Source organism: Chiloscyllium punctatum, chromosome 36 (assembly GCF_047496795.1).
Source record: "Chiloscyllium punctatum isolate Juve2018m chromosome 36, sChiPun1.3, whole genome shotgun sequence".
NCBI classification, from domain to species: Eukaryota; Metazoa; Chordata; class Chondrichthyes; order Orectolobiformes; family Hemiscylliidae; genus Chiloscyllium; species Chiloscyllium punctatum.
The window spans coordinates 67,921,858-67,940,144 of record NC_092774.1 but is presented as its reverse complement, the minus strand read 5'-3'; the positions used below and the strand labels follow the sequence as shown (position 1 = coordinate 67,940,144).

Sequence of the window (18,287 nt, the reverse complement as noted above, 5' to 3'; positions counted from 1 at the left end):
ACTGGTGATTAGAGTCAGTAAGTGTGGTGCTGGAAAAGCACAGCAGGTCAGACAGCATCTGAGGGGCAGGACAGTCGATGTTTCGGGCACAAGAGAATAGGGAATGATATGTGGATGTAGAAAGGGAGCTCAGTGTCTATCTGCACCAGTCAATGCCAGTGTCAGACAGGTGCAGCAAGCAATCAGCAAAGCAAGTGGTATATTAACAAGAGGAATTGTGTTCAGAATTGTGGATGTCTTCCTGCAGTTAGGGGCTCATTGAATATATTCAAGGCTGAGTTCATCTGAGTTTTGAGCAACAATAAAGTGGATGTTTATGGGGGAAAGCAAGAAAATGTTTTTAAGACAAGTACAGAACAGTTACAGAGTCATACAGTAAAGAAACAGACCATTCAATCCAACTAGTCCATGTTGAATATATTCACAAACTAATCTAGTCCCACCTGCCAGTGTTTGGCCCATATCCCTCCGAACCTTTCCTATTCATGTAATTAATCAAATGTCTTTTGAAAGTAACATCACTTCCTCTGGACATTCATTCCACACATGAACTACTGTATTTTAAAAAAAAGCCGCCTCAAGTCTTTTCAAAACCTTTCTACTCTCTCCTTTCAAAATTTGCTGCCTATTCCTGAAACCCCCACCTGAGGGAAATGGCACCTGCCATTCACCTCATGTATAATTCTCATGATTTTATAAACCTCCTATAAGGTCACTTCTCAACCTCCTGTGCTCCAGTGAAGAAAGTCCCAGTCTATCCACCGAGCTGTAGGAAGATTCATATCCAGTTATGGTCTGTTTAATGCTGGTTCAGGCTCCAAATACCAAATGGCCAACTCCTGCTCCCAATTCTCACGCTCTGTGTCCAAAGTTAAATATCAGAAACACAGGGTTATGGTCCAACAGGTTTATTTGAAAGCACTAGCTTTCAGACTGCTGCTCCTTCATCAGGTGGTTGTGAAGAATAAGGTTGTAAGACATTGAATTTATAGCAAAAGTTTACAGTGGGATGTAACTGAAATTATATATTGAAAAAGACCTGGGTTATTGTTAAGACTCTCCTCTTTTAGAATAACCGTGTTGGTTTCAGTTCTTTCATATGTAAATAGCAAAACCTTTGTCCAGGACAGCAAGAGACCATCAGATATAGGAACAGCAATTAGGCCATTCAGCCCATGGGGTTTGCTCATACCATTCAATCGTGGCTGTTAAGTTTCTTATCCACGTTCTCCTGCTTTTTCCCCGTAACCCTCGATCCCCTTGATACTCAAGAACCTATCTATCTCAGTCTTAAATATCCTCAGTGACCTGGCCTCCACAGCCTTCTGTGGCAGTTAATTCCATAGATTCATTACTCTCTGGCTGAAGACGTTTCTCCTTATCTCCAATGTAAAGGGTCTTCCCTTTACTCTAAGACTGTGCCTCGAGCCCTAGTCTCTCCTCCCAATGGAAAGATCTTCCCAACGTCCACTCTGTCCAGGTCGTTCAGTATTCTGTATGTTTCAATTCGATCTCCCTTGAGTGTGGGCCTGTTAAACAGCATGAACCAGACCCTTCAGAATGAGATACAGCAGGGATTAGGTTCTACAAAGTGAGAAGGGAGGGAGAGTGTGTGGGATGGAGATTTTCAGCTTCTAGAGAATGAGAGGAAGCAGAATTCACTATAAATTAGAACTGATCGGATGGACCAAAGGGCCAAGGAGTGGCAGATGGAGTTTAATTTATAGAAATGTGAGGTTTTGCATTTTGGTCAAGCAATCCAGGCAGGACTGGCACAGTGAAGGGGAGTGTTGCAGAACAAAGAGACCTTGGAGTGCAGGTTCATAGCTTCTTGAAAGTGGAGTTGCAGGTAGACAGGATAGTGAAGAATGTGTTTGCTATGCTTTCCTTCATTGGTCAGAGCATTGTGTACAGGCATTGGGAGATCATGTTGTGGCTGTACATTGGTAAGGCGACTTTTGGAATAGTGCGTCCAGTTCTGGTCTCCCTGCTTTCAGAAAGAACTTGTGAGACTTTGAGAGGGGTCGGAAAAGATTTGCGAGGATGTTGCTAGACTTGGAGGGTTTGAACTACAGGGAAAGGCTGAGTAGATCCAGGATATTTTCCCTGGAGCATTGGAGGCTCAGGGGCAGCCTTATAGAGGTTTATAACGGGCATGGAGAGGGTGAATATCCAAGGTCTTTTCCCCAAGGTAGGAGAGTCCAAAACTATAGGGCATATGTTTGAGGTGAGAGGGGAATGATTTAAAAGGGCCCTGAGGGGCAACGTTTTCATGCAGAGGGTTGTGCATGTATGGAATGAGCTGCCAGAGGAAGTGGTGGGGCTGGTACAATTATATTTAAAATGCCTCTGGCTGGGTACATGAATAGGAATGGTTTAGAACCATAAGAGCCACATGCTGGCAAATGGGACTAGATTAATTTCGGATATCTGTTTGGCACAGACGAGTTTGACCAAAGGGTCTGTTTCCGTGCTGTATGACTAATTGTCTTCGGTGAAAGCAGAAGTGTGGTTGTGAAGACTGGAGGCTGGGAGCAGAAGTTACAATGAAATATTTAATTTATGAGAGAGCATCTGAGTGAGTGTGGACATTTGGGATTTTGATGGAAGTGGGAATTCATTGCACTGTGGGGATCAAGCCCTCACTATCCAGTCATTTCAGCTGGTGGATGAGACTCGGCAGTTCATGCAGGCAGTCAATCCAGATAATATTTTATAAATTCCTGCTTTGGAAATAGAAACAGTCTGAGTCAAGACTGAGATACGGGCAAACTCTGACCTCATAGCTCAGACAATGCATTAAAGGTGAGATGCCACCTTTTGTTGTAAAGCCTTATGTTATCTTGAGAGGGGGCCTTACAGGAAGTTCTGGGATTTCCATATTAATGATACCTGCAATCCATTCTAAAAGATGAAAGACTGAACAATCCCGATTTGTTCAATATATCATTTCAGTGGCAGGCCACAAATGTCTTTCCATAAATTCTGTGCCTTATGGTCTTATTCTCCACAACCACCTGATGAAGGAGCAGTGCTCCGAACGATTGTTCTTCCAAATAAACCTGTTGGACTATAACCCGCGTTTGTGTGATTTTTAACTGTGCCCAGGTTAGGGTGGATTGATCACGCTAAATTATGCATAGTGCCCAGGGATGTGCAGGTGAGGGTGGATTGGCCGTGTTATAGTACCCATCGTGCCCAAGTAGGTGCAGGTTTGTGTGGGTTAGCCATGCTAACTTACACGTCATGTCCAGGGATGTGCAAGGTAGGGTGGATTGGCCAAGGGATATGGGCCAAGTGCTGGCAAATGGGACTAAATTGATTTACAATATCTGGTCAGCATAGACAAATTGGACCAAAAGGTCTGTTACTGTGCGGTATATCTTAATGACTCTGGCTTTCTACTAACGTTTGCCACACCTCTTCTGTTCAGTTTCTCTCTGGTGTCTGTGTTAACGCCTTGATGCGTCTGGTTATTCCTCAAGATGCATTCCCAATTCATCCTGAATTGACATATTTTGTTTTGCTTCCCAAAATGAGACCTGCTCACCCTTTGCAGTATCCCAATGTTGTGAAAGATATTAACTTTCAGGTGGAGTTATCCAATATTGACGTTTTTGCTGTTCTGTTCCTGAATCAGCACCTTCAGGAGGATTGTCACACCTTAGAGCGGAGTGAGGAGTGAGAGAAGGATGTTGCTTTCAATTTTGTGAAATAACAAAAGAAAAGAATGCTCCACAGAAAGTAGAATAGCTTGTTCTGAATTTCTACCCTGCACTGACAGTGATGACTTTTGTAATCTCTTTTTTCCAGAATATTTGACGATCCGAAGACAGAAGTTTCAAAATGAACAGATGAAGGCCTTTTGCCCGAAATGTTGACTCTCCTGCTCCTTGGATGCTGCCTGACCTGTTGTGCTTTTCCAGCGCTGCACTTTTCAACACTGACTCTCTCGCGTCTGCGGTCCTCACTTTCACGTCAATATCCGACAGTCACTCAATCGATTGGGACAGCCACAATTTTTGATTACAATTCTGTGAGAAGGAGCAAAGCTTTTTGCTTTCCTATTTCAGTACATTTTCATTATCAGTGGGACTGGATGAGAGACCCTACTGTTGCTGTGCACTGAGTGTGGAGCCTGAAACTGTTATACGGCCTGGAAAGAGGAATTCACACCGGGGAGGGGCAGTACACGCATTTGCTTGTGGCTGAAGCTTCGGACATGGAGAAACCGTGGAAGTGTGGTAACTGTGGGAAAGGCTTCCGTACTCCGTCTAATCTGGAGATTCATTGGCGCATCCACACCGGGGAGAGGCCGTTCTCCTGTCCCAAATGCAGGAAGGGCTTGACCCAGGTCTCTGCCCTACTGACCCACTGGTGAGTCCATACGGGAGAGAGGCCCTTCAGCTGCCCCGAGTGTGGGAAGGCCTTCAGCCGTTCCTCCAATTTGCTGACCCACCAGCAGGTCCACACAGGGGAGAGGCCCTTCTGCTGTCCCGAGTGCGGGAAGGCCTTCGGCGAGTCCATACAGGGGAGAGGCCCTTCAGCTGCCCTGAGTGTGGGAAGGCTTTCACCCGCTCCTCCCACCTCCGGTGGCACCAGTGACTTCACGTGCCATCGCAGGGGGACTGACAAAGCGACTGCCGAGTGCCGTTATCGACTGGAATATCAACCCAGTTCTGGGATCTGTTGGATTTGAATACCACCGCAGCAGATGGCGGAATTGGAATAGGGTCAGAATCGAACGATGAAACCATTTTCTGTGGGGAGGAGGGGGGAGGGGAGAGAAAACACAACCTGATTCACTCATGCCCTTTTTAGGGAAGGAAACTGCTGTTGTGGGAAAGGATTCACTCAGTCATCCCAGCTGCATCCTTTACCCGGTCTGGCCGACACATGACTCCAGACTCACAGCAGTCTGTTTCACTCCACACTGCCCCCATTCCATGCCCCACGCGTTCAGGCTGTAACAAGGATCCAATTACAAAGGGACAAATCTGTGCTGACCGATAGTGAAGAAAGTGAGGTGGGGGGAGGGGGAGTGTGTGCGCTTTGACCTTGAGCTGCTTAAAAAGCAGCTACTTTCTCTACATCTTTTTGCTGGGGGGGGATCTGAAGCTGTAACAAAGTTGGGTCACAATAAAGATTACCTGAACTTACTGTTGGGCTCAGACTCTCATTGAAAGCTTTGAGCTCCAGATGGTTTTTTGCTTAAAGCTGCTCATTCCTTCCAGCCTCCTGCACTAAGTTTCTAATATCGTGTATCAGATGGAGCAGTGAATGAGTAGCTAGTATTGTTAGAAATTGTAAAATTTTAAGGAGTACAGGTACTGCATCGTTTCATCAACATTGTAAAGGTTACTGGCAGCACTGGGAGGTGTGGACTGTGTTCACTCGAAACTCTTATCTTTAAAATTGAGAATAGCTAAAATGATGTATTCAGAAACATCATTGAAGTCTAAACACATTTCAATTTTTTTAAAAGAGCTGCTGAAATCTTTCTGAAAATTGCACTGGAATATTTGCAGTTAGGCCACAGCTCAGGACAGGCTGTACCGCCGCTCCCTCACCACCAGGTGCCTGGAGGAAGAATGCCTCATCTTCCGCCTCGGAACACTTCAACTCCAGGGCATCAATGTGGACTTCAACAGTTTCCTCATTTCCCCTTCCCCCACCTCACCCTCGTTCTAAACTTCCAGCTCAGTAACTGTCCCCATGACTTGTCCGGACTTGGCCTACCTGCCTATCTCCTTTTCCACCTATCCACTCCGCCCTCTCCTCCTTGACCCTCCCCCACTCACCCATTGTACTCTATGCTACTTTCTCCCCACCCTCACCCTCCTCTAGTTTATCTCTCCATGCTTCAGGCTCACTGCCTTTATTCCTGATGAAGGGCTTTTGCCCGAAACGTCGATTTCGAAGCTACTTGGATGCTGCCTGAACTGCTGTGCTCTTCCAGCACCACTAATCCAGAAGATGTAAGGGGTGAATGACTTTTTGCACATTTTGGGAAATTGGTTTCAACTATGTAGACATAGTCGTAGAGTTGTAGAGCTGGAAACAAACCCTTCAGTCCATATCTTAAATGAATCTAGTGACCCATTTGCCAGCATTTGGCCTATGTTCATTTGTACCCTTCCTATTCATATCCCCATCCAGCTGCCTTTTAAATGTTGTAATTGTACCAGCCTCCACCACTTCTGCTGGCAGTTCATTCCATACACGCACCACCCTCTGTGTGAAAATGTTGCCCGCCAGGCCCCTTTCCCCAGTCACCTTCAACCTATGCCCCTTTAGTACTGGACTCCCCTACCTGGGGAAAGATCTTGGGTATTCACCCTATCCATGCCCCTTACAAATGTCTATGATTTTAAGGAGGAGAAAATGAGGACTGCAAATGCCAGACATCATTTTCCACCCCCCCCCCCCAACTTTATCCCAGTCCCAGGCCTTCAACTCAGCACCGCCCTCTTGACCTTTTCCATCAACTTTTTCAATCTATCAGCTCCACCCACTTCTATGGTTTTCCAGTACCCCACACTCAGCATTATTTTAAGGTAATTGGAGGAAGGTTTCGGGGAGATGTCAGAGTAGGTTCTCTACTCAGATAGTGGTGGCTGTGTGAAATACACTGTCAACAGTGGTAGTAGAGTCAGATACATTAGGGACATGTAATGGACTCTTGGATAGGTACATGAAAGTCAGCATAATAAATGGTATGTAGGTCAGTCTGATCTTAGAGTAGGATAAAGGGCCGGTACTGCATTGAGTGCCAAAGGGCCTGTACTGTGCTATATACCTAAGTAGAGTCAAAAGTTTTGTTTTATCAGCAGTACAGTCAGATCCGAGCAAACAAGGACATGCAGGTCATACCGCGCTTAGACAGAGTGAGGCATACAGAGTTACAGCTGCACAGGAGGTGTGCAGAAGCAACATTAGATTTCAAATTGGAGAGCTCCATTCAGCAGTCTAATAATAGCAGGGAAGAAGCTATTCTTGAACCTGTTGGTACATGTGTTCAAGCTTCTGTATCTTCTGCCTGGCAGAAGATGGTGCAGGAGATCATTCCCGGGGTGGGAGGGGTCCTTGAGGTTGGTAGCCTTTCCACGACAATGAGAAGTGTAGATGGATTTCATGGGTGGGAGGTTGGCTTCCGTGATGGACTGTGCTGTGCACACAACCTTCTGTAGTTTCTTCCGGTCCTGGGCAGAGCAGTTGCCGTAGCAGGGCTTAATGCACCCAGATTCAATGCTTTCTGTGGTGCATCTGTAAATGTTGGTGAGTGTCATTATGGACATGCCGAATTTGTTGAGCATCTTGAGGAAGAAAAGATGTTGTTGTGCCTTCTTGACCGTTGCATGGGTAGGTTTAGATATTTAGCCACTCCTTTCTCATTCTTACTAACTCCTTTACTTGACGCAGTCACAGTCAGTTTCATACCTTGTGCTTCAGAAGGATAAAATATTATGAGGGGCAAAGGTAGTGTACATACGTAATATGAAATCTTTAAACTTGAATTAATTTTAAAGAGCAGAACAACGTATTTATGGTAAAAATGGGTAAACTTAACAGGTTTTATGAAGGCTGAGAGTGGGGAGTATGTGGAGGTGCATGTTAAAACAAGACCGAGTCTGCATAGCTTTGACAACAGGAGGTCATGTCTGACAAATCCATTAGGGTTCTGTTGAGCAGGTAATGAGTAAGTTAGACAAAGGGAGAGCCAGTAGACGTGAGCAATTTGGATTTCCAGAAGGCCTTTGACAAGGTGCCGTGCAGGAGGCTGCGAAGTAAGATAAGAGTCCCTGGTGTAGGAGCAAGGTACTGGCACGAATAGAGGATTGGCTGACTGGCAGAAGGCAGAGTGTTGGCATAAAGGGGTCTTTGGACTTCCAAAGGGGTCCATGCTGAGAATGCTTGGACATGCCAGGAGAATGGTCAGAGAAGGGGCGGATGGAATACAAAGTGGTAAAGTCTGAGGTTATGCACTTTGGTGGGAAGACCAGAAACAGAGACTGTTTTCAAAATGGGAAAGGCTTTGGAAATGTGAAACAGAAAGGGATTGGGGAATCCCAGCTCAGGATTCCCGGGGGAGGATTGGACCATTCATTTGGGGTGGTGTGGAAAGGATCGTACCATTGAGACTTGGGAGGTTTTACCCTTCAGAGAGGGACGATTGCATCATTCGAAGGTGGAGGATGTGGAAGAGGTAAAGGAAAGGGGAGGATTGTACCATTCACATCACGGGGTATGGATTGTACCATTCACAGGAAGAATTATTTAATTTTATTTTTCAGAATTTCCAGGATACAGGACATATGCCAATTTTACCCACCAGAAATCGATTGAAACTGGGTGCACTAAAAAAATCCAGCAGGAAGATTATCAGTAAAAGGTTCTAGTTTCGGTCATAGCAGTTATGGACTTATAGAGTCACACTGCACAGAAACAGACACTTCAGTTCTACTCATACACGCCGACTAGATGTTCCAATGTGGCCCAGTCCCAAGTTCCAGCATTTGCTCCATATTCCTCTAAATCCGAACTATTCATCTAGACACCTTTTAAATGTTGTAATTGTACCCACCTCCACCACTACCTCTGGCTGCTCATTCCATACACGCTCTACCTTCTGCGTGAAAACGTTGCCCCTTACTTCCTTTTTAAATCTTTCCCCTTCTCATCTTAAACTTGTACCTTCTAGTTTTGGACTCCTCCATCTTGGAGGAAAGGTCCTTGGCTATTTGCCCGATCCGTGATTTTCATGATTTTATAAACCTCTCAGGTCACCCCTCAGCTGCCTCCACTCCAGGGAGAACAGCCCCAGGGAGAACAGCCTCAGCCTTGTCAACTTCTCCCGATAGCTCAAATCCTCCAACCCTGGCAACATCCTTGTAAATCTTTTCTGAACCCTTTCAAGTTTCACAACATCCTTCCAAGAGGAAGGATGCCAGAATTGTACACTTATTCCAAAAATGGCCTCAACATACTCTTGTACAGCCACAACATGACCTCTCAAATCCTATACTCAATACTCTGACCAATAAAGGAAAGTATACCAAACACCTCCTTCACTATCCTATCTACCTGCAACTCCACTTTCAAGGAACTGTGAACCTGCACTCCACGGTTTCTTTGTTCAACAAACTCCCTCGAACCTGACCATTAAGTGTAGATGTGCTGCTCTGATTTGTTTTTCCAAAATGAAGCACCTCGCATTCATCTAAATTAAACTCCATCTGCCACTATTCAGCCCATTGGTACATCTGATCAAGATCCCATTGTAATCTGAGAGAACTTTCCTCGTTGTTCACTACACCTCCAATTTTGGTGTCATCAGCAAACCTACTAACTATACATCGTATGTTCACATCCAATTCATTTGCATAAAAAATACAGAAAGTCGTGGACCTAGCACCAATCCTTGTGGCACTCCACTGGTCATAAGCCTCCAGTCTGAAAAAGAATTCTCCACCACCACCTTCTACCTTTTGAGCCAGTTCTGTATCCAAATGGCTAGTTCTCTCTGTATTCCATAAGATCTAACCTTGTCGCCAGTCTCCCTTGGGGAACCTTGTCGAACATCTTACTGAAGTCCACATAGATCATGTCCATTGCTCTGCCCTCATCACTCTTCTTTGTTACTTCTTCAAATCACTCAATCAAGTTTGTGAGACATGACTTCCCATGCACAAAGCCATGGTGACTATCCTTAATCAGTCCTTGCCTTTCCAAATAGGTGTAATTCCTGTGTCTCAGGTTTCACACCAACAACCTGCCCACCACCGATGTCAGGTTCCCTGGCTTTTCCTTATCACCTTTCTTAAATAATGGTACCATGTTAACCAACCTCCAGTTTTCCGGCACCTCTCCTGTGACTATCAATGATACAAATATTTCAGCAAGGGGCCCAACAATCACTTCCCGTAGCCTCCCACAGAGTTTTCTGGTACACCTGATCAGGTCCTGGAGATTTATCCACCTTTGTGTTTCAAGACATCCAGCACCACCTCCTCTGTAATATGGACATTTTTAAAGATGTTATAATCTATTTCTCTACATTCTATATTTTTCATGTCCTTCTCCAGAGTAAACATTGATGCAAAATACTCGTTTAGTATCTCCCCCATCTCCTATAATTCCACACATTGGTTCCCTTGCTCATCTTTGAGCCCTATTCTCTCCTGAGTGACCCTTTTGTCCTTAATGTATTTGTAAAAACCCTTTGGATTCTCTTTAACCCTATTTGCCATAGTTATCTCATGTCCAGTTTTTTCCCTCCTGATTTCCCTTTGAAGTATACTCCTACTACCTTTATACTCTTCTCAGGATTCACTCAATCTATCCTGTCTATACCTGACATATGCTTCCTTCTTTTTCTTTACCAAACACTCAATTTCTCCAGTCATCCAACATTCCCTACACCTACCAGACATTCCTTTCACCCTAACAGGAATATACTGTCTCTGGACTCTCGTTATCTCATTTCTGAAGGCTTCCCATTTTCCAGCCATCTCTTTACCTGAAAACATCTGCCCCCAAACAGCTTTTGAAAGTTCTTGCCTATTACTGTCAAAATGAGACATTCTCCAATTTGGAATTTCAACTTTTAGATCTGGTCTATCCTTTTCCATCACTATTTTAAAATTAATAGAATTATGGTCGCTGGCCCCAACGTGCACTCAGTTTAATGTGGATAAGTATGAGGTCATGCATTTTGGTTAAAAAAAGACAGCAAAGCAACCTATTATCTAATAGAGGGTTTGGGATGATCTGGTGCCACTAACACCTCAGTCAGCTGTCCTGCCTTATTTCCCAAGAGTAGGTCAAGTTTTGCACCTTCTCCATAGGTATATCCACATACTAAATCAGAAATCTTTCTTGAACACGCTCAACAAATTCCTCTCCATCTAAACCCTTAAACCTATGGCAGTCCTGGTCTATGGTTGGAAAGTTAAATCCCCTACCATAACCATATAAGGGGAACTGAGTTTAAAACTGGTCCCAATCCTCCAGGTGCAGTTTCAGCAATGCTATGTTTGGTTGCAGCAACACTTCCTTCCCTTTATGTTCTATTCCTTTAGCGATAAAAGCGAATACTGCATTCACTTTCTTTATTATCTACTGTACCTGCATGCTAGTTTTCTGTGACTCATTAATGAGTATACCCAGATCTCTCTGCACCAGATCATCCCAAACCCTCGATTAGATAATAGGTTGTTTTGCTATTTTCTTTTTGACCAAAATGCATGACCTCCCACTTATCTATATTAAACTCCGTCTGCCACATTTTGTCCCACTCTCCTAACCTATCTTGATCCATTTGAAAGGTTCATGTTTCCTCATTGCAATTTACCATCATGCCTATTTGTGTCATCCACAAATTTGGCAAATGAGCCTTTTATATGTGTATCCAAGTCACTAATGTAGATTGAAAATAGCTGGGGTCCAAGGACCCAACCCTGTGGCACCCGACTAGTTACATCTTGCCATCCAGAAAAAAAAGCCATCAATTCAGACTGTCTGTCTTCTGCCCATCAGCCAGTCACCTATCCAAGCTGATAAATCAGCCCATATCACATATGATCTAACCTTGTGAATTAACGCTTTGAGTGGCACTTTAGCAAATGCCTTCTGAAAAGCCAGATATATTACATCTACAGGATCATCATTATCCACTTGTTACATCGATGAAGAACTTAGTCAAATCTGATTTGCCCATCATAAAACCACGCTAACTCTGATGGATAGAGTTTTGACTTCTCAAACGTCCTGATATTGCTTCCTTGATAATTGACTCTAACACCTTCCCAACAACAGATGTTAAACTAACTGGTCTGCAATTTCCCACATATTGCCTGCCTCCCTTTCTGAATACAGGCATTACATTAGCATTTTTCCAATCCACTGGAACCATAGGATCCTAAGATATAGGAGCAGAAACTAAGCCATTCAATCATGGCTGAAATGTTTCTCAACTCCATTCTCCCGCTTTCTCCACATAAACTTTGATCACCTTGACAATCAAGAACCTACCTATCTCTGTATTAAATAAACTCAATGAATCTTTCTCATGTCCAGGGAATTTTAGAACATTGTAACTAATGAATCCACAATCTCCACTGCCACTTCCTTTAGTACCCTAGGATGTAGGCAATCAGGACTAGGGGAGTTGTTTGCCCTCAATCCTAATAGTGTACCTATCGACGTTGATGTGACTTTGACTTGCTCGTTCCAATCCGAATGGTATTGCTGTCCTCCAACGTGAAAACTGAGGAAAAGTATTGATTTAGCAGCTCTGTCATTTCAGTGTTCCCCTTATTAACTCACCTGTTTCATCTTCCAAGGAACCAACATTTACTTTAGCGACTCTGTTCCCTTTGGCACAACAATTGAAGCTTTTGATATTTTATACTCGGCTTCTTTTGTAATTTACCTTCCCTATTTCTATTCATTTTTTAAAACCCCTTTGTTTGTGTCTGGAAGTTTCCCGATGTTTCAGCCTTCCAAAGGTCTGGAGTAACATTCCTGAACAGGCTGAAAATTAAAAAGAAAACCACATTCACATTTAAATGAAACCCACCTTTCAGGGGCTGGGGGCGGGGAAAACCAACCCCCATTGTCCCCTATTGGTTGGAGGCCTCCCCAACCACGCCCCCTCAATTGGTGACGACATTGTTTAGACCACGCCCCCTGTGTGTTGGCGCATGTGCAGTGTAGGTCCCGCGGCCGGACAATGACAGTGTTACTGAGTGTGGGAGAGGAATGGCGCCGGCGGCTGAAGGAACAAGAACAGGAGCCGCTGGAAAAGCTGAGCAGGTCCGGCAGCTCGTGTCGGGAGAAATGTGAGGACGGGTTTCGGGTCCCGGTGATCCTCCTTCAGGACAGGACCAGGTTTCAGAAACATCCCGGGGAGGTCGCCAGGCCCGAGCGCCAAGACCTGGCTCCTGCCCCCGGGGAGAGGAGACAGTGAGACAGGGTAGGATTGGGAACCGCGGGAGGAGGGAGACTGGGGAGTTTATAAACTCCTAGGGGGAGGACTGAGGCCTCCAATAGAAGCCCCACAGGCCCCAGTGTTTACTTCACCGGCGAAGGAGCTCTCGGGTTGCCCGGGCAACCGGCCGCCATCTTTGTGAGGGTCAGGCGCGTGTTGTCCTGGGACGGGGTTGTTGGATTGTTGTATAATATTGATCTCTCTGTACTTTTAATCTTAAATATTTTTAAAATGTACACTGGCTTCAATTTATGAATTCTAAGTACAGATGCAAACTATAAACATCTCCTTACATGGATCCCAACATGTGCATAGGAGCCAAGACTGTCTCAAGATTTACTGAGGTGCTGAATCAATAGCTCTTTCTCTTTTGATTAATGAAGGTGGTGCCCAGCAGACTCCTGCTCACAGCCTGTTCTGTCAGCCTTTATGGGAGAGATAGGATAGCAAAACATCTCTATGACTCTATAATTGCAGAGATTAGCTTTACAACCTTTCTTAAACCAGGCTGCAATGTTTGCAGTTCTCTAGTCTTCTGGCACCTCCTCCAAGTCCATGGAAGACTGATAAATTATGGCTTCCACAATTTCTGTCATGCCTTCCTTCAAGATTGTCGGATGAATTTCATCAGTGCCTTGTCAAACTTTAAGTACCAAATGCTTATCGAAGACTCCTTTCATGTTAATTTTGAACTCTTGGGAGGTCATGTTGAGGCTGTACAGAACATTGGTTAGGCCACTGTTGGAATATTGCGTCCAATTCTGGTCTCCTTCCAACGAAAAGATGTTGTGAAAAACTTGAAAGGGTTCAGAAACGATTTACAAGGATGTCCTAGGGTTGGAGGATTTGAGCTATAGGGAGAGGTTGAACAGACTGGAGCTGTTTTCCCTGGAGCATTGGAGCCTGAGGGGTAACCTTATAGAGGTTTGCAAATTTATGAGGGGCATGTATAGGATAAATAGACAAAGTCTTTTCCTGGGTTCGGGTCTGTTTCCATGCTGTACATCTCTATGACTCTGGTTACATCTGTAAGATTCTGAATCAGCACCTTGAGGAGAATTAGAGTGGAGTGAGAACAGAGGGGAGAGAGAGTGGGATGGTGCTTTCAATTTTGTGGAATAACAAAAGAAAAGTATATTCCGCAGAAAGTAGAATTGCTTGTTCAGAGTTGTTACCCTGCACTGAGTGTAATGACTTTTGTAATCTCTTTTTACAGAGTATTTGAAGATCTGAAGACGGAAATTTCAAAATCGACAGATGAAGGCCTTATGCCCGAAGCATTGACTCTTCTGCTTCTCAGATGCTGCCTGACCTACAGTGCTTTTCCAGCGTCACACTTTTGAAGTCTTGACTCTCCAGCATCTGCAGTCCTCACTTTCACATCAATGTCAGACAGTGACACTGGGACATCGGGACTGCAACGATTTTTGACTGTGATTCTGTGAGAAGGAGCAAAGCATTTGCTTCCTGCTCAAGTACATTTTCAGAATCAGTGGGACTGGATGAGAGACCCTACGTTGCAGGCGCAGTGATTGTGGAGTCTGAAACAGTTATACGGCCTGGGAAAGAGGAATTCACGGCAGGGTGGGGCTGTACCCACGTTTGTGTGCGGCTGATGCTTCGGCCATGGAGAAACCTGAGGAATCCCGCCCCATGAAGAACCGTGGAAGTGTGGCGACTGTGGGAAAGGCTTCTGTGCCCCGTCTGCTCTGGAGACTCATCGGCGCAGTCACACCGGTGAGAGGCCCTTCAGCTGCCCCGAGTGCAGGAAGGGCTTTACCCAGGCATCCGCCCTGCAGACCCACCGGCGGGTCCACACGGGGGAGAGGCCTTTCAGCTGCCCCGAGTGTGGGAAGGTCTTCAGCAATTCCTTTGCCCTGCTGAGGCACCAGCGAATCCACAAGGGGGAGAGGCCACTCTCCTGCCCCGAGTGCGGGAAAGCCTTCAGTGATTCCTCTCACCTGCTGACCCATCGGCGGGTACACACAGGGGAGAGGCCCTTCAGCTGCTCCGAATGCAGGAAGACCTTTACCCAGGCCTCTGCCCGGCTGATCCACCAGCGGCTCCACACAGGGGAGCGGCCCTTCAGCTGCCCAGAAGTGCGGTAAAGGCTTCAGCAATTCCTCCACCCTGCAGACCCACCAGCGGGTCCACACGGGGGAGAGGCCCCTTCAGCTGCTGTGAATGCGGAAAGTGCTTTACCCAGGCCTCTGCCCGGCTGAGACACCAGCGGTCCCACACCGGGGAGAGGCCCTTCAGGTGCCCCGAGTGTGGGAAGGGCTTCGCCCGGGCCTCCAACCTCCAGACCCACCTGCGGATCCACACGGGGGAGAGGCCCTTTAGTTGTCCCAAGTGCGGGAAGTGCTTTACCCAGGCCATCACACTTCAGAAACACCAGCAGGTCCAACATAGGGGAGAGGCCCCTTCAGTTGCCCCAGGTGCAGTAAGGTGCCTCCCACCTGCGGAGGCACCAGCACGTTCATGTACCATAGCAGGGGCATTGAAGGAGTGCCATTATTGACTGGAGTATTAACCCAGTTCTGGGGCCTCCCGGGTTTGAATCCTGCCGTGGCAGATGGTGAAATTGGAATTCAGTCAGTAATCTGGAGTTCCAAGTCTAACGATGAAGCCATTTTTCGGGGGGAGTTGGGGTGGGGGTGGGGGTGGAGTTAGGGTGAGAAAACCCCCATCTGATTGACACACGTCATTTTTCGGGAAGGAAACTGCCATTGTGGGAAAGGATTCACTCAGTCATCCCAGCTGCATCCTTTACCCTGTCTGGCCTATGGTTGACTCCACACTGCACCCGCACCCACTTCTCTCCCCCCCCCGCCTTTCTCCCCCCCCCCCCCCCCCCCCCCTTTCTACCCCCCCAGTGGGCCCGTCCCATTCCCCAGCAAATGAACAGGAGAAACCGACTTGGATACAGAGTTTCCATTGAAATTGCTGGATGAGGCAATACTTCCTACACGTTAAGAAAGGGAGTGTGTGCGCTTTGACCTTAAGCTGTTTTTAATAAAAAGCTACTCTTTCTACGCCTTTTTGCTGGGGGTGGAATCTGAAGCTGTAACAAAGTTGGGTCACAATAAAGGGTTACCTGAACTTACCGCCAGGCTCAGACTCTCATTGAAGGCTTTGTGCTTCAAATGGTTTTTGTTTTAAACCTGTTGATTTCTTTCAGCCTCCTGCACTAAGTTTCCAATGTCGTGTATCAGATGGAACAGTGAATGAGTAGCTCGTATCGTTGAAATTGCAGATATTTCAGGAGTGCAGGTACTGTGTTGTTTTATGGGCATTGTAAAGTTTCCTGGCAGCACCAGGAGGTGGGGGCTGTGTTCATTCGAAATGATGGGCAGTTGCTGGTGTTGGACTGAGGTGGAGAAAGTTAAAATCGACACAACTCCAGGTTAGAGTCCCAACAGATTTATTTGGAAGCGCTAGCTTTCGGAGCGCTGCTCCTCCATCGGGTAGGTGTTGAGCAGGATCATAAGACATAGAATTTATCGCAAAACATTGCAGTGTCATGCCGTTGATAAGATTTCCTGAACAAGTCCAGTTGCAATTCAGTCTTTCATCTTTTAGAATGGGTTGCAGGTTTCGGTTCATTAACATGTATATCCCAGAACTACCTTTAAATCACATTCTCCCGATGACTTAAGATTTTGTAAAAATAGGTGACATCTCAGCTCAGACAAAGCAAGAAAGGTGTGAGGTTCAAGTCTCTCTGTATCCCAGTCCTGAGTCACACATGTTCTATTTCCAAAGTAGGAATTTAAAAAATATTACATAGATTGACTGCCTGCAGATTGTGCTTTGAGCAAAATACAATGTATCTGCAAATGCAAATTCACTGCATAGGTTTGTGTGTGTGTGTGCATGAGAGAGAGAGAGATGGAGTGTTTGCATGTGCATGCTTGATAAAGTGTGTCGATGCAGTGGAGTTAGACGCCTGTGAGAGGGTGTGTGCATGGATTTGAGTGTGGGAGGCGTGTGTGAGAGAGGGTCTGTGTGACTGAGTGTGTATGTGTGGGAGTGAAAGTCAGTGTTAAGTGTAGTGTGGTCACCCAAGGTCCCGGTTGAGACCGTCGTCATGGGTTCCAAACTTGGCTATCGGCCTCTGCTTGGCCAGTAGAAACAATTCAGCAGTTACTGGGTGACATGGTGGCTCAGTGGTTAGCAGTGCTGCCTCATAGCACCAGGGATCCCGGTTCGATTCCCACCTCAGACAACTGTCTATGTGGAGTTGGCACATTCTCCTCATGGGTTTCCTCTGGGTGCTCCAGTTTCCTCCCACAATCCAAAAGATGTGCAGGTCATGCTAAATTTCACATAGTGTTGGGTGCATTAGTCAGGGGTAAATTTAAGGTAGGTGAACAGGTCTGGGTGGGTTACTCTTTGGAGGGTCAATGTGAACATTTTGGGCCAAAGGGCCTGTTTTCATACTGTAGAGAATCGAATCTAATCTACACACACACATTGGAGAGGGCAGGGTGAGACTTGTCTTTCACTTTGCAGAAGGTGGGAGGTCCTGGATGCTGTGATTCAGCGTAAACACATGCTGGAAGACCTTTGGCTCAGAGAGATGGAGTTGGAAGCCAGGCTGCAGACACGTCACGGGGAAAGTTAACCGGACACTTTATTCCAGGAGATGGTCATTCCCCTCTGGACAGATCCTTCTGATTAGGTCAGTGGACAGGGTCAGAATGGTGTGAGTGTGAATCACACAGGTAAAGGGGATCTGAGATTGGGAGGCAGGGGGAGGACCTAACTGGCTGAGTGGTGGGGGGACACTGGGGGTAAGGGCAGAATATTGACAGGTGATTGTCGTCTTTCTCTGAAGTTAGCAGCAGGAGACCAGATGGCATCAGTGTCTGTCTGGCACCAGGTTCAGGAACCGACGTGCTCAGGACAGGAGAAGTGGGAAAGGGAGGCTGCAGTGGGTGTGGTCCACAAATCTCAGGAGGGCAGAGCCTCTGCTGAGGGCGCATGAGAAATCAGAAGCTAAAAAGATAAAGCAGAACATCAAAGCTCTGGGTGGCATGGTGGCTCAGTGGTTAGTACTGCAGCCTCATAGTGCTGGGTTTGATTCTAGCCTCAGGCGACTTTGGCACATTGTCCCCCTTGTGTCTGCGTGGGTTCCTCCCACAGTCCAAAGATCTGCAGTTTCGGGTGGATCAGCTGTGCTGAAGTGTCCAAGGATGTGCATTTTCAGGTGCGTAAGCCATGGGGAACTGCAGGGCTGTATGGTAAGTGGGTTGGTCTGGTGGGATGCTATTTGGAAGGTCAGTGTGAGGTA

The 18,287-nt window shown here is 46.2% G+C and overlaps 3 protein-coding genes across 3 annotated transcripts in view; 2 read left to right on the top strand and 1 right to left on the bottom strand.

The window, feature by feature from the left end:
• LOC140460630 (uncharacterized) overlaps positions 1-18,287 on the top strand; it is a 569,010-nt gene that overhangs the window by 98,624 nt on the left and 452,099 nt on the right. The gene's annotated exons all lie outside the window — the stretch shown is intronic.
• Positions 1-18,287, bottom strand: part of LOC140460632 (uncharacterized) — a 1,198,404-nt gene that overhangs the window by 929,743 nt on the left and 250,374 nt on the right. The gene's annotated exons all lie outside the window — the stretch shown is intronic.
• The window catches only part of LOC140461050 (uncharacterized), a 47,481-nt gene that overhangs the window by 8,673 nt on the left and 20,521 nt on the right, over positions 1-18,287 (top strand). The window contains exons 3-4 of the mRNA XM_072555833.1: positions 14,877-15,090; positions 15,261-15,429. Of these exons, the coding sequence (XP_072411934.1) occupies positions 14,877-15,090; positions 15,261-15,429 (383 nt within the window). The remainder of the gene's footprint in view (positions 1-14,876; positions 15,091-15,260; positions 15,430-18,287) is intronic.